A 13,134-nucleotide genomic window follows, 5' to 3' on the forward strand; every position below is an offset into this window, starting at 1 on the left:
CAGAAATCGGCCCTCAGTCCGCCGGGTACGTTGGCCTACATCACCGAAGAGGAGGCGCTCTTGGTTCGCGTCAACAAGGGCTGGCAGTATATTGCGGTGAGTTTTTTGGGCCAAATCCCTTCGATTGTGGGGGCTTGGATTTGATTTCTGGCTCCTAAGCAAACACAGGGACTTTCGGGTAGCACTTTTAAAATGCCAAATATGACAGGCGCTGAGCCCGCTGGCAGGCGGTTATTATTTTATAGATCCCGCTCCGCCATTATGGCTATAAGCCCACGCCGGGGAAAAAAAAAACGAAAAATCCAAGAGACAAATGCATGCAAAAATAGTAGCCAACCCTGGCCAGAAGCCTGGGCTGTTTGTCTTCTGCTCGCCTTATTTATTTATTTATTTATTTTTCTTGCCTGCCATAAAGTAAGGTTTGTTTGGCATTGCCCTTGTATCGACTCGTTTTTTATTTGCACATTAAATGTTGCAGACGTACAGACTGATTGCCATTGGATTCCCACCCGTCACATGTGTGTATACTATATGTGTATCTGCGTTATTCAATTATATTGACTTGCGCTTGGCTTTTCACTTGTCCCGCTTAACGGATACAATGGTAGAAGGAATATCCAGAGACATGTGGCATGTGGCAGGCAATTTGGGATGGCCCGGCAAGTCACTCAAAGGTTCAAAACATTTATTGAAGAAATATAAAACATGCATCGGTTGATCTTGATGGGGATTAGTGAGCAGGCAGGACCCTCCTTGGAGTCATAAATTCCTTTTCGGCAGATTAAAAATAATATTAAACGGATATCGAAGGTTTTATTGTCGTCCCCTGGACACTCCCCGAAATTTTCCTTTGCCACATGCCAATTAATCTCGCCCCTCGTCCAAGGTGAACTTGGCCCAGTGGGAGCCTTTTATTACCCCGATTTTCTTCCTGCCAATTTGCTCGGGTCAGCATTTTTGTGCAGGCCTCTGAAGTTGGCGAAATTACACCCGAAATTGGTCGATTTCTCAATAGGTTGTTAAACATTAAAGTGGCCACAATTTCGCCTGCTTGTTGCGTTATTGAAATCATCAAAAAATTGGAAAATGAAAGGCAAGCGATAGGAAACTAGTGGCTCGATTGTGCCAAAGTGTACAATATTCTCAGAATTGGGGAGCTGCAAAAAAACTGCTCGAGATTCGATTTCCGCTTCCGTTGTTGCAGGGCACAAAAGCCAGCACAGCAGGGTTGTTGCCTGGTGGGCGTGGCGCCGGCTTCAGCCTCCTGGCTCCTGGCTCCAGACTCCTGACTCCTGGATCCCGGATCCTGGCAACTGGCAACTGGCATGTGCATAAGGCAGCCCGGAATGAAAACGAAATCTCTTGCCTTTGACGGCAGCATTTAAATACTTTTGACAACAAAAACCCGGCACAGGACCATGAACAGTCAGGGTGCGCCGAATAATATGGCAAAATCGGGCCCAAGCTAAGGACCCTTTGTTGCCAAAATCTGAGGAAGTTGGGGAGTCAGGAAGTTGACTACACAGCAATATGTATTTTATAATTTTACAAGCTTTTTCTCTAAGACCATTTTTGACAACAATATTTGTATATATATGGTTTTTGAAATATTCAATATTATAATTGCTTATATATATATTGTGTATATTTTTATAATTTTAAAAGCCTTCATTAAAACCATTTTTAAGAACACTATTTTTATTTTTATGGTTTTTGAAATATTTTATATTATAATTGTTTATATATGTTGTGTATTTTTTATTTATTTTAAATTTGGAAAAGGCAACATTTTTTTTTCCTGTGTAGTTGGCTTCCCATTTGCATTTCGCATTCGTCTGGGCGAAATACACAGCTGTCTGCCGAGATACCGAGATGGTAGCCGAGGCGCCAGCCTAATTAGATTTCAGTACACGAGTCGACTACTTAAAGTTCAAAATAGTAATTAAAACTTTTGTCAGACGACGTCGCGCATTATGGCTGTCGAAAATTTGACCCTAATACAGTGCCGGCGACGAGGTGGAGCCCGGGATTGAGACTCAAAATTGTGTTTGGTGTTTGGGATGCGGAGTGGTACTGGTACTGGTACTGGTACTGAAACTGGGCCTGGGACAGATTGCTACATATTTTCCTACACGTAATGCAAATATTTGAGCAAAAGTTTCAATACAACGCTGATTTCATCGCATAACGGCTGGAGTGCTCGGCTGTTTGCCTTGTGTTCCTGCTGAAATATTCACTACTTGAAAGGGTCTGCCGAGCATATTTGCGCAGAGCTCTTGTTTTATTAATTACAAATTCGTCAAACGCTTGTTTGTCTCCGCGCCTCTTAATTACGATTTCACATTTAATTCAACCTTTGTATTATTCTCCATTCACCATTCCCCAACGCAGCTGGGAACCCTGGTCCCGATAGCCACGCCCGCTCCGCCCACCACGGTGGCCCCATCGATGCGATTCGACCTGCAGTCGAAGAACCTGCTCAACAGTCCACCGCCCCTGATCAATACGCCCACGGTGAGTGATGGGAAATTGTCATTATTTTCCTTTTTCTCCGCATTTTGTTTTCCACATCTACTCGCATCCGTCGGCGGGATAATGACATTGACGCTGGCGAAAATTAAGAGCGCTTCGAATGGAAATCAGAAGTCCTAGTTGCGATTCTCTTTGTGTGTGTATTAATTGTACTCGACTTTGATGAGTTCAAAATGAATTATTTATAAATCAAAAAGCTCTGACGTTGATGTACCAGCCTGAATGTCATTTTCCCGCCGATAGTCTCTAACAGAAGCAACTACTACTCCAGTGGAGCCGTCAAATTACCGATTGCAAATGATTTTTATACCCTTGCAGAGGGTATTATAATTTCAGTCAAAAGTTTGCAACGCAGTGAAGGAGACATTTCCGACCCTATAAAGTATATATATTCTTGATCAGCTTTACCAGGAGAGTCGATCTAGCCATGTCCGTTTGTCCGTCTGTCCGTCTGTCCGTCCGTCTGTCCGTCCGTCTGTCCGTCCGTCCGTTTCTACGCAAACTAGTCCCTCAGTTTTAAAGCTATCTGCTTGAAACTTTCCCAAAAGTTGTCTTTCTATTGCAGGTAGTATATAAGTCGGAACGAGCCGGATCGGGCCACTATATCGTATAGCTGTCATATAACTGAACGATCGGAAATGCCATAACTTTGGTGTTTTTGAAGTTAGGAAGTTGTAATTTTCTATGGGTTTTATTTTTGGCCAATCAGTCTGAACTATCAAATTTCATAAGGATCGGGCGACTATATCCTATAGCCGCCATATAACTGATTGATCGGAAATGCCATAACTTTGTTGTTTGTAAAGTTAGAAAGTTGGGATTATCTATGGGTTTAATTTTTCGCCAATCAATCCGACCTACCAAATTTCATAAGGATCGGCCGACTATATCTTGTAGCTGCCATATAACTGAACGATTGGAAATGCCATAACTTTGGTGTTTTTAAAGTTGGGAAGTTAAGATTTTTTATGAGTATTAAGAATGCATCATATAAATAATTTTGGAGAATATAATTTACAGAATATTCTGCAAGGGTATATCAACTTCGGCTCCGCCCGAAGTTTGCTTTCCTTTCTTGTTTAATAAAGACATCAGTTATAGCAAACTTAACATCGTTTATAAAATTTATGGTCATAATAAATTTACCAATAGTTTCAGCACAAATGCAATAAGTGCTTGAATAATGACACAAAAGATTAAACAATTGTATTTCTTAATCTTTTTTAAAATATATAGAATATTAATTTTTGCATTCGATGCTTTGTCAGCTCTATAACTAAACACCACATATATTTTAAACATCCAAGAAGCAACAAAAATACACCACAAATATACACGCTACTTGTTCCTAATTTCATTATTAATACTCAGTGAAACGTACTGAAGCAAATTTTATCGTTATAACCTACTAAACTTATTTATAATTAATTGTCGTTAAATGCAGTTTACAACCGCGCCCGAATACGAAACGGTAATTAAATCCATAATATCGCATATCGTAGTGTCGACTAAAAAATAACAAAAACCAACGGGAGAATTTAAAATAGCCAACGATTCTTGCATACACTCGTTGAATAAATAATTTGATTTTGTTTGCTGGCCAATGAAAATATTTCTAATTAGCGAAAATTGCATTTGAAGTTCTGCTGTTCGCGGAACAATTGGTGTAGTTTGATTTTCTGCTTTTGTCTCTATCCATTGATGGTTTTGTGTTTTTATTAAACCGATGGAAACTCAATTTTTCTCCTATTCAATAAGTTATATGTTTAATTCCATTTTCTTGTGTGTTTCTGTGTGATTTGCTTTTTTAACTAGACGCTTCTTGATTGAATTTTGTCTTTTATTTGGGTAATCCATGAGGCTTAGTTCTCAACAATTCGAATCCCACACGAAAGTAAAGAATGTTGAGAGCTCCTTTTTTTTGTGTGTTCGGTGTTAGAATGCTCAGAATTTCCATTTGGATTTATTAAATTACAAATATTTTTGTCCCACATCTTATGGCTGCGACTTCAAACAAAATTAACGGAATCGAAAATAAAATCAAATTAAATTCGCATTTCCAGTGGTATCCGCGAATGGTGAGTGCCTCTCTCTTCCTGTTGCCCTTCAATTAAGCTAGTTCCGACCTTTGAACTCCTGCCCCACGTCTCTGTATTTTATGAGTGCTTCATTTTTTATTGCCCCGAAGGAGGTTTCAGCATTTTTTGTTATTGTTTCCTTAGAGCCCCGACAATTATTTGAAATATTTTACTATCCATTATACTCCCACCTATCATTTTCCTTACAGACCCCGCAGGCTTTTCCTGCTCCATCCCATCCAGCTGACGGCGACCTTTGTTAAACAAACAATTTCTGGCTATTAAATTCTGTATTAATTAGATCTTAAAATGCTTGACATAAATTCCGCATTAATTTCATTCCATATTTTCTTGAATCCGGAATAGCTACGCGTGGCCGCGCTGAACGAGCCCTCCACCGGCGATTTACAAGGGATCCGGGGGGCGGACTTCGCCTGCTATCGGCAAGGACGACGGGCAGGCCTCCTGGGCACCTTCAAGGCATTCCTCTCATCCAGGTAAGTACTGCTGGCGAGTGTGTCTTATCTTTCTTTAGATTTTTCACGCGTATTAGGCCTGTTTTCCTGTTTAGTTTTTTCGGCTCAGGCTATTAAGATTTCCCCCGCAAAATCCCGTGGTAGAGTATTTGCCGCTTCAATGCTCGGCGTTGCTCATACGCCACGTTGCCGGGCTGAGCCGACACTTTGGGAACTCATTAGTTGCCGCATAATCTTGATATTTGAAGCGAGGCGAAAGCGCGCTCGAAGTATGAAAACAAAAGCTTGTGAAAACAATTTCGTGCAATTTATTTACCCAGTGGCTTCGGCAAAACGAGAGTTGGAGTTTTCCCAGGGTTTTTCTTTTTTTTTTTTTTGGTTTGAGAGGGCAAAACATAAATAAATGAACGAACAAAGAGCTGGCACGCAGGGAGGCAGGCAGGCAGGCAGGCAGCACCTGCCCTTCAGACATCTTTTGATGGCAGTTTGTTTGTTCGCGTGTAATTGCCGCTCGTATGCTGGCAATAACTTGTACATAAACGAAATGCTTAACTCTCGTCTGCAGGGTACAGAATCTGGACACGATTGTCCGTCCGGCGGACCGGGATCTGCCCGTGGTAAATACGCGTGGCGATGTGCTCTTCAACTCCTGGAAGGGCATTTTCAACGGCCAAGGTGGATTCTTCTCGCAGGCGCCGCGGATCTACAGCTTCAGTGGCAAGAATGTGATGACGGATTCGTCGTGGTAAGATGGCCTATAAATATTTCTCAAATTTATAAACTAAATGGTCATAATTAATTGTATTCTCAGGCCCATGAAGATGGTGTGGCATGGCTCGCTGCCCAATGGAGAGCGTTCCATGGACACGTACTGCGACGCCTGGCACTCGGGTGACCATCTGAAGTCCGGCTATGCCAGCAATCTCGACGGGCACAAGCTGCTCGAGCAGAAGCGCCAGTCCTGCGACTCCAAGCTGATCATCCTGTGCGTGGAGGCCCTGTCGCAGGATCGCAAGCGGAAGAAGCGGGACCTCGGCGGCAGCAGGTACTTACACGTGTCCTATTGATTTGGCATTAACGTTTTACGACCCGCCAACTTTGCTCATTACCTTTGTGGCCGCAAACACTTGTACACAGGGAGAAAATATTTTATTTATAATTTTTATTTTGTGTTTTGTCCAATATCAAAAACAAAGTTTTTTCATGTTAGCTGCTTTACAAGTAGGATTTTAAGTAATTTTTTTTATATTCAATTTTTTCAAAGAGAATTAAATATTTTTAATCAATATTTCAGAATATGCTTACATATATTTTGTTTGAATAAAAAAATGCATTATTTTTTAAAATTTAATTCTTAACCAGAATTTAGTTTACAAGTAACTAATTTAAAGGCCTTCTTTTATAGTTTAACTTATCACTTTTTAGATTTTTTAATTTTATGTATAGGTGGTTGGCATCATTCAGATATAATCGTAAAAATTCATATGACAAATTTTAAAATAATATGTTATTTTCATTATATATTTTATTTATATTTTTCTATATTAAATTTTATAAATGATATATGATATTAATATATATTAACATATATGATATTAATATTATTTTGATATTTTATGATATTAATATTATTATACTTTTCTCAATGTGTTTAATCACAGCTACCGCAACGGTCGCAGTCACAGTCACGACGAGAGCGAAAGTCTGGAGTTCAGCACGGCCGAGGAGTATGCAGCGCATTTAGAAAATTTACTGCTGTAAGCGGAAGCGGAAGGAAGAATAAGAGGCGAGTCACACCAAACCATTCTCATGCGGAAAACAAAACAAATCACAGCACACACACGTACATACATTGAATGTAAACGTAAATCATGGCCATGCATATAATCAGCGAATTCCAAACAAAAACCAAAAAGAGAATACTCAGACGACAGTTGGATGTTGCATATAAATACATACTTATATTACCCATACGCATACAAACACTACTCGTAGGTAATGTCTAATATATTTCTACACATATATCATAAAAACAAAATAGTATATATCGTGGATATATATGAGTTGTACTTTATGTTCAGGACAAGGCAACAAACAGCAAACAGCAATTTTTGTACAAGCAGGAAACGTATTCGTAGTTTGTAATCTGTAATTTGTAACTTGTAACTTACCGATAGCCGTTACCGAACTAATGTAATTTTTGTAATTACGTAAGCTCACAGCCCGACACAGCAGCGGATCACCCAGTCGCCTCCGCCTACGCAATACTGGCCAAATTAGTATCCTACTTAGCTCGTATGGCAATGCACCCAAAAATCGAGATGCGAGATGCGAGGATCTCTTCACAAGGACCCTGTATATGCGTGTATAAATGTGTATTTTTGTCAAAAGACTTCTAGGTGTGTGTACATTATAAGGAACCCGAGTGGGTACGATACGAACCGTTTTTAACTATCGCATGCAGCCCTTTCTGCCCAGTCTATACAGTCTATACATATACATAGGATATATGTTTTACGACCGATTTCTACTCCTACCGTAGGCCAGAGATTTTCTACAGTGTATTCCCACAAAAAACTCGAAATCGAAATCCGAATTCGGATCGCATTTTTTATATGCATCAGATGAGAAACGATAATGAAATTATAGCATAATCCACACACACACACATACTCGTACTCGTAAATACATGCACATCCGTGGATGGTAAATTCGTAATTTATTGTCATTCGATAACGAATACTTAACTAAATTCTAATTATAATTACCGAGCATAGTTAGTTACATAATAATTTCTTTTTGCATTTAACCAATGCATTTCCAACTACAAAATTTGTAATGTAATTAAACGTAATTGTAATGACAGTTAAGGTATTAATTTAAAACAATAAACCACAACTGCAGAACACAAAGCGGATGGCGCGGTAGCCAGCCGCAAGGTGACATAATATAGTACGATTAAAGTAAATATATATATTATATTTAGTGAAATCAAAACTGAAGTGCAGAACCCTCTAGTCCTAAGCCTAAAATATGATGAAAAGAGAGCATAACAGAAATACATAATAGCATAATATAATTGAATAATACGAAACAATAAAAAGTAAACTATCAAATGCAATAGAACGCCTTTCATTTTGGAAATTAAAAGAGGTAAGAACAATGCCGCACAATATATATTTATTTTAATGGTTTTAATTTAAGTACTACAAAATTCGCTGCACATGAGGCAATCAAACAAAATTGGTTTCGGGTGAACTTCGGCCTTGCAATATTAATATCCATAAACACGCATTGAAATTTCAGAGTGAGCTGAACACACTTGGCATATCGGCAAATCCCCCATGGATTTCCAGGCGCAATTGCTGTCTATCTGCATTGAAAATATTTTATGTGGCTCATATATTTTTCACTAAATAAAAAATATTACAAATTCATCTACCTGGGCAAATGGCAAGAAATTACTTTGATCAATATTTTTCATTTAAGTTGAAATCAATTTGAATTTCCACCCAGGTATTTTTATGCGGGGGAAAACAAAGAATATTTGGCCATTTCCCCAAAACGAATGTCTGCAGCGCGTTTTCCTGTATCTATATCTGTATCTGTATCTGAACCTGAATCTGTATCTGCATCCATAGCCACATTGATGCTTGTCTCAGCCGCACGTTTGATAACCAATTTAAATAATTTTTCACTTGAATTAAAGCAAATGATTTCAAACAAAAAGAGCTTCGATGCTCGGCGGGGCCATTGATGCTTTATGAATTTCAATGGCAGGCTAACATAGTTTCCGGATGCCGATTTGGTCCTGCCGGCGATGCTCAGATATTCTGCAGATACAGATACAGATACTTATTCCGGTGGTATGATGTCTGCTGTCAAGCAAATAAACAAACAAGCCAAGAAGCCGCCGAGTGCCAACAGTTGCGATTCGGTTTGGGATTGGGACTGCCAGCTCCAATTGTGTTGGAAGCCACAATATTACGGGGAATTTAAGGGAGGGGGATTTTCTGGAGGAACGACCGCCACTTAGGCACAAAGCAATCAAACCAGATGAGCGGGATGAAATTTTAATTTAATGAATGAATGCGGATCTGCTGTATTAGTTGATTAGCTGCGAAGCCAAATCAAATCTCGGCAGCCCCAAAAACTCCAACTGCACGAGGCCAAGTATTTTGAGTTTTCAATTATAAGCCTTGCTCGAAGTCCCAGGGCAAAAAAGTTTAAATTCCGTGTGCGGCTGACAATGTCATTCATCATAACACATTTAGCCGTGAGCTTATTAGATTCCACTTTTGTGCCCAGGCGCATTTACAAGTTTTCCCAGCTTGTTTTCCAGCTACTTCGTTTATTCTTTGGACCTGTTCTCCTTTCTCTTTTTTTCTTTTTATTGAAAGCAGAGAAAACACAAAACAACTTTCCCCAACCCACACACATACGCGGCCAGCATCCGTAACAAGTTTCCGCACACACACACTCACACACACAAGGGCGTACATATGTCACGAGTAAAAACAATTTATCATTTAGCTTATCAAGACGCGCGGCCTAACGTCCATTATTTTGCGGACGCTACGCAGAGAATTGTTTTTTGATGATAGCCCCCAGTTGTAAGTCTTACTTTTTTTGCGGAATGGGAAGTGTGTGGGTTTTCCTCGGGTGCTAGGTGAACAAACACGAAAATAGCAAATGTCTGAGAAATGATTATTGTTCTGCCCGCATGTGATTTACAATCTATCATAGCCATTGGGAAATTCGAATTACGCAAAGTTATGAATGGGTTCTAATTTGAGCAGATGGGCCAATGAAGTTTACTTGAGTGCTAGAGCTATCCATTAGAAAAGAACAAATAGAAATGGTGTTTCACATGTAACAAAGATTATATTTCGTTGTAACTTTTTAATGAGTAGGCATAAATGTTTGCCAGACATTTATATTTGAATATTTCTATATAATTTTGGGATATAATGCAGACTTTGTCTGAGACATTCTCCTTTCCATTCCCTTTGTCTATATTTTATATATGCCATTTGGGTGTAATGAAGACGTTTTCTCAGACTTTCTCCTTTCTATTCCCTTTCTGGTTATTTTTAAATGCTGTTTTTTAATTTTTAATCGCTCATATGCTGGCAGTACCCAAGATAGACAATTACTGCGAACAAATAACATGTATGAATATGCCTCGGAAGGGCGTTCGGAAAGTTTGAAGGCGGGGCCGCACGGCCGCTCTCACGTGTAACTAAAAACCAACAATTATGCATGCCAAACCGCAGAAACCGATGCCACGCCCACAGCCCACAGCCCACAGCCCACATCCCACATCCAAAAGCCCTCGCGACGTCAACATAGCGGCGACAGCGACAACGGAATCGGAATTTGCATAACTTTGTATGAGATTCTTGCAGCGCAGCCATGTCGAGCCACAATATCATTCATACATGCATGCAGTTCACAAACACGTGCACTGTAAAAAGTTCAATATCTAGATCAATTTATAAATTATTAGGAGAGTAAGAAGGACCTTTGGGGGCTTATAAGACCATTTTAAATGTTTTACATAAGCAAGATATATATTTAAATTTTACAATTTAATTTTTCCAGTGTACCCATACAGTAGGATATTATAAATATAAAATTCTTGTGTTATTTGATCCCTTTCATTTAAGTTTAAATTTCATGTTGATCGATTGAGAATGTGAACTGACTTTTGAAACCTTGTAATATGCAGTAAAAACATAGCAATTAATTGTATTAAATATCATAATTTTTTCGAGTGCATCCATACGGCAGGGCACGTATACACTGCCAGACAATGTCAGTGAGCCGTCAACATTTCAACTTGTCATGCGAGCGGGCAGAGCGTGGAAAAGGGGGCTGCGGGGCAAAGGTGGGCATGGCAGGGTCGTGCCGCAAAGTCGAAGACGTTGCCCCGGGCTGCCACATGGCCTACCTTCAATTTGTCCGTGTGCCGCGCCATCCGATAACCACGGAGTTAGGTAGTAGGTAGTACGTAGTACGTAGAACCAAGCCCAACCACAATACACCAGCTTTTGTTGCATACTTTGCTGCGTTCGCTGGGAAACGTATTATTTCAGTTACGTTTTGCGGAAATGCAACTGAAAACTTGCAATTTGTTTGACGTTTCGGTATTTTTTCGTATGAATTTATAATGCCCCCGACTTCAACACCTGTCGTTCGCCGTTTGTTTTGTTTGTTTGGCTTCGGTTTGGTTTTTAGCCCGGAGTTTGCTGTTGATTTATATTGCAGGCGATCCTCCTTCGTTCTGCCCTGTGGTTTATTGATATATCAGCGGCATTGTGATTAGGCGAAAAGTCAGGAAATAAATAAGTTCACGTTCGCAGAGAGTGTGTACACACATGCGTATTTATGTTATGCCGCCGCAGTAACACACAAAAGGTAGCAACTTTTAATTGAAAAACTTGGGCACTTACAACTTGCAAGGCAGCGGTGGTGAAGCCCCCTCCCCTCACCCCTCTTCTCTCTATTAGCAGTTGCAGGCGTAGGTGTAGGTGTGGGCGTGGCAGAGTGGCAAGTGGCAATACTGGCATTGTCGCCGGCATTACTCAAGTTGTTAGCAATGTTTACAAACACAATAAGCAAATACGCGAGCACCAACAAGTGCACTGAACCAAAAGTTTCTAAGATAGGGATTTTGCTCTGAAGGACGAGAGTAAGATGGTATTAAGCCAAGCAGATTAAATAGTCGATTATATAGGAGATTATTGCTTTCAAACTCAGACGATCTTAGATAAGAATTATAATACAATTTTTTCAATTTTCAAAATCGAATTTTAAATTTGTTTTTAAATTTATTTTAAGTAATCATATTTTACAAAGTAAGTTTAGTTTCTTGTTATCTTAAGGTGTTAATACTTTAATAAATTGACCTTAACAAAGATTTATTGATGATATAGGTCTTATCTGTGGAAATAAAAGAAGGTTTATTTTTATTAAAGAAACTTTACTACATTTTTGTAAGACTCAATTTTAAATAATTCAATCGGCTAAAAACTTAAGTTAGCTTTCTTAATTAACAATTTTCACAATAATATACATATATTGAGTTATATTTTTAGATAAAAAGTGAAAGTTTTTTTTAATATTGTTTGGATAATAGAAATATTTTAAATTTTTACTTTCCCTATATAGTATAATCTTTCTTCCAGTGGCGCTGCTCGTTGTTAGTGAACAGGTTTAGTTGACTTAAAGACGGCATCGTCAACACGGCTCCTGTTTACATCGAAAGTTTTTCCGCTCTTCGTTTCTTTTTCCTCGGCCCACTGATAGTTAAACAGCGCTAAGCAAAGTCTGGCCGGGAAAACGTGCGATAAGTTTTCCATTTTGCTGCTGGGCAAATATTTACCACCTTGGCAATCGGCATTTACCACCAGGTGCTGGTGCAGGTGCAATGGCCATGACAGCGTTTACCCATCTTCCCCTAATTAAACTATTTGGGATCCGGGATCATCGAAATAAAACAATCAAATCGAATTGCCAAAATGCTTAACTTTTAATTAGCAGTCGAGGCGAAGCACCAGCAGCAAATACATAATTAAAATTATGATTTGGCTTTTTGGGAACTAATCTATTTTGGGCGAATTGTAATTGGCAGACGGAAATTTCATATGCAAATTGTATTAGGTATCAGGGGAGGTCGGTCGCATTCCGGTTTGGAATGGCCTGTTGCGGGGGCGACCAGCTAACCGCACCGATTATCGGGATGGGGGATGCGGGGGGGCAGCTGCAGCTGCAGCGGCAGGAACAATCCACTTGCATAAGCGAGCAACTGCTAACGCCCCCAAAAGCCACACGGCGGAGGATTTCGCATATCGGTATATCATGCAAACCATAAGCCTATTAATAGCCCCTGTCTGCGATCAGACAAGCAATTAAAATTGACTGCACTTTCGAGCGGATGCCCTCCAGCCACATGGGTCATCTCGCATTTCTGCGTTGCCGCCTTTCCCAGCTTTTCCCCAGTTTTCCCCGATTTTCCCGCTTTTCCCGCTTTTCCAGGAAAATTG

General features: G+C 39.7%; 1 protein-coding gene across 10 annotated transcripts in view; it reads left to right on the top strand.

Annotated features, from left to right (window-relative positions):
• LOC108039647 (collagen alpha-1(XVIII) chain) overlaps positions 1–8,207 on the top strand; it is a 67,716-nt gene extending 59,509 nt beyond the window's left edge. For 6 of the 10 annotated variants that reach the window (XM_044458177.1, XM_044458184.1, XM_044458179.1 and 3 more), the window contains 8 exons: positions 4–96; positions 2,392–2,514; positions 3,977–4,003; positions 4,596–4,610; positions 4,977–5,107; positions 5,652–5,831; positions 5,898–6,131; positions 6,748–8,207. In XM_044458177.1, coding sequence (XP_044314112.1) covers positions 4–96; positions 2,392–2,514; positions 3,977–4,003; positions 4,596–4,610; positions 4,977–5,107; positions 5,652–5,831; positions 5,898–6,131; positions 6,748–6,847 — 903 coding nt within the window. In that variant the 3' untranslated portion in view covers positions 6,848–8,207. The remainder of the gene's footprint in view (positions 1–3; positions 97–2,391; positions 2,515–3,976; positions 4,004–4,595; positions 4,611–4,976; positions 5,108–5,651; positions 5,832–5,897; positions 6,132–6,747) is intronic. The other 4 variants (XM_044458183.1, XM_044458185.1, XM_044458187.1 and 1 more) reach the window with 2 other exon arrangements.
• The last annotated feature ends 4,927 nt before the right edge of the window (positions 8,208–13,134 follow it).

This window comes from Drosophila rhopaloa, unplaced genomic scaffold (genome assembly GCF_018152115.1).
Source record: "Drosophila rhopaloa isolate 14029-0021.01 unplaced genomic scaffold, ASM1815211v1 contig_163, whole genome shotgun sequence".
NCBI classification, from domain to species: domain Eukaryota; kingdom Metazoa; phylum Arthropoda; class Insecta; order Diptera; family Drosophilidae; genus Drosophila; species Drosophila rhopaloa.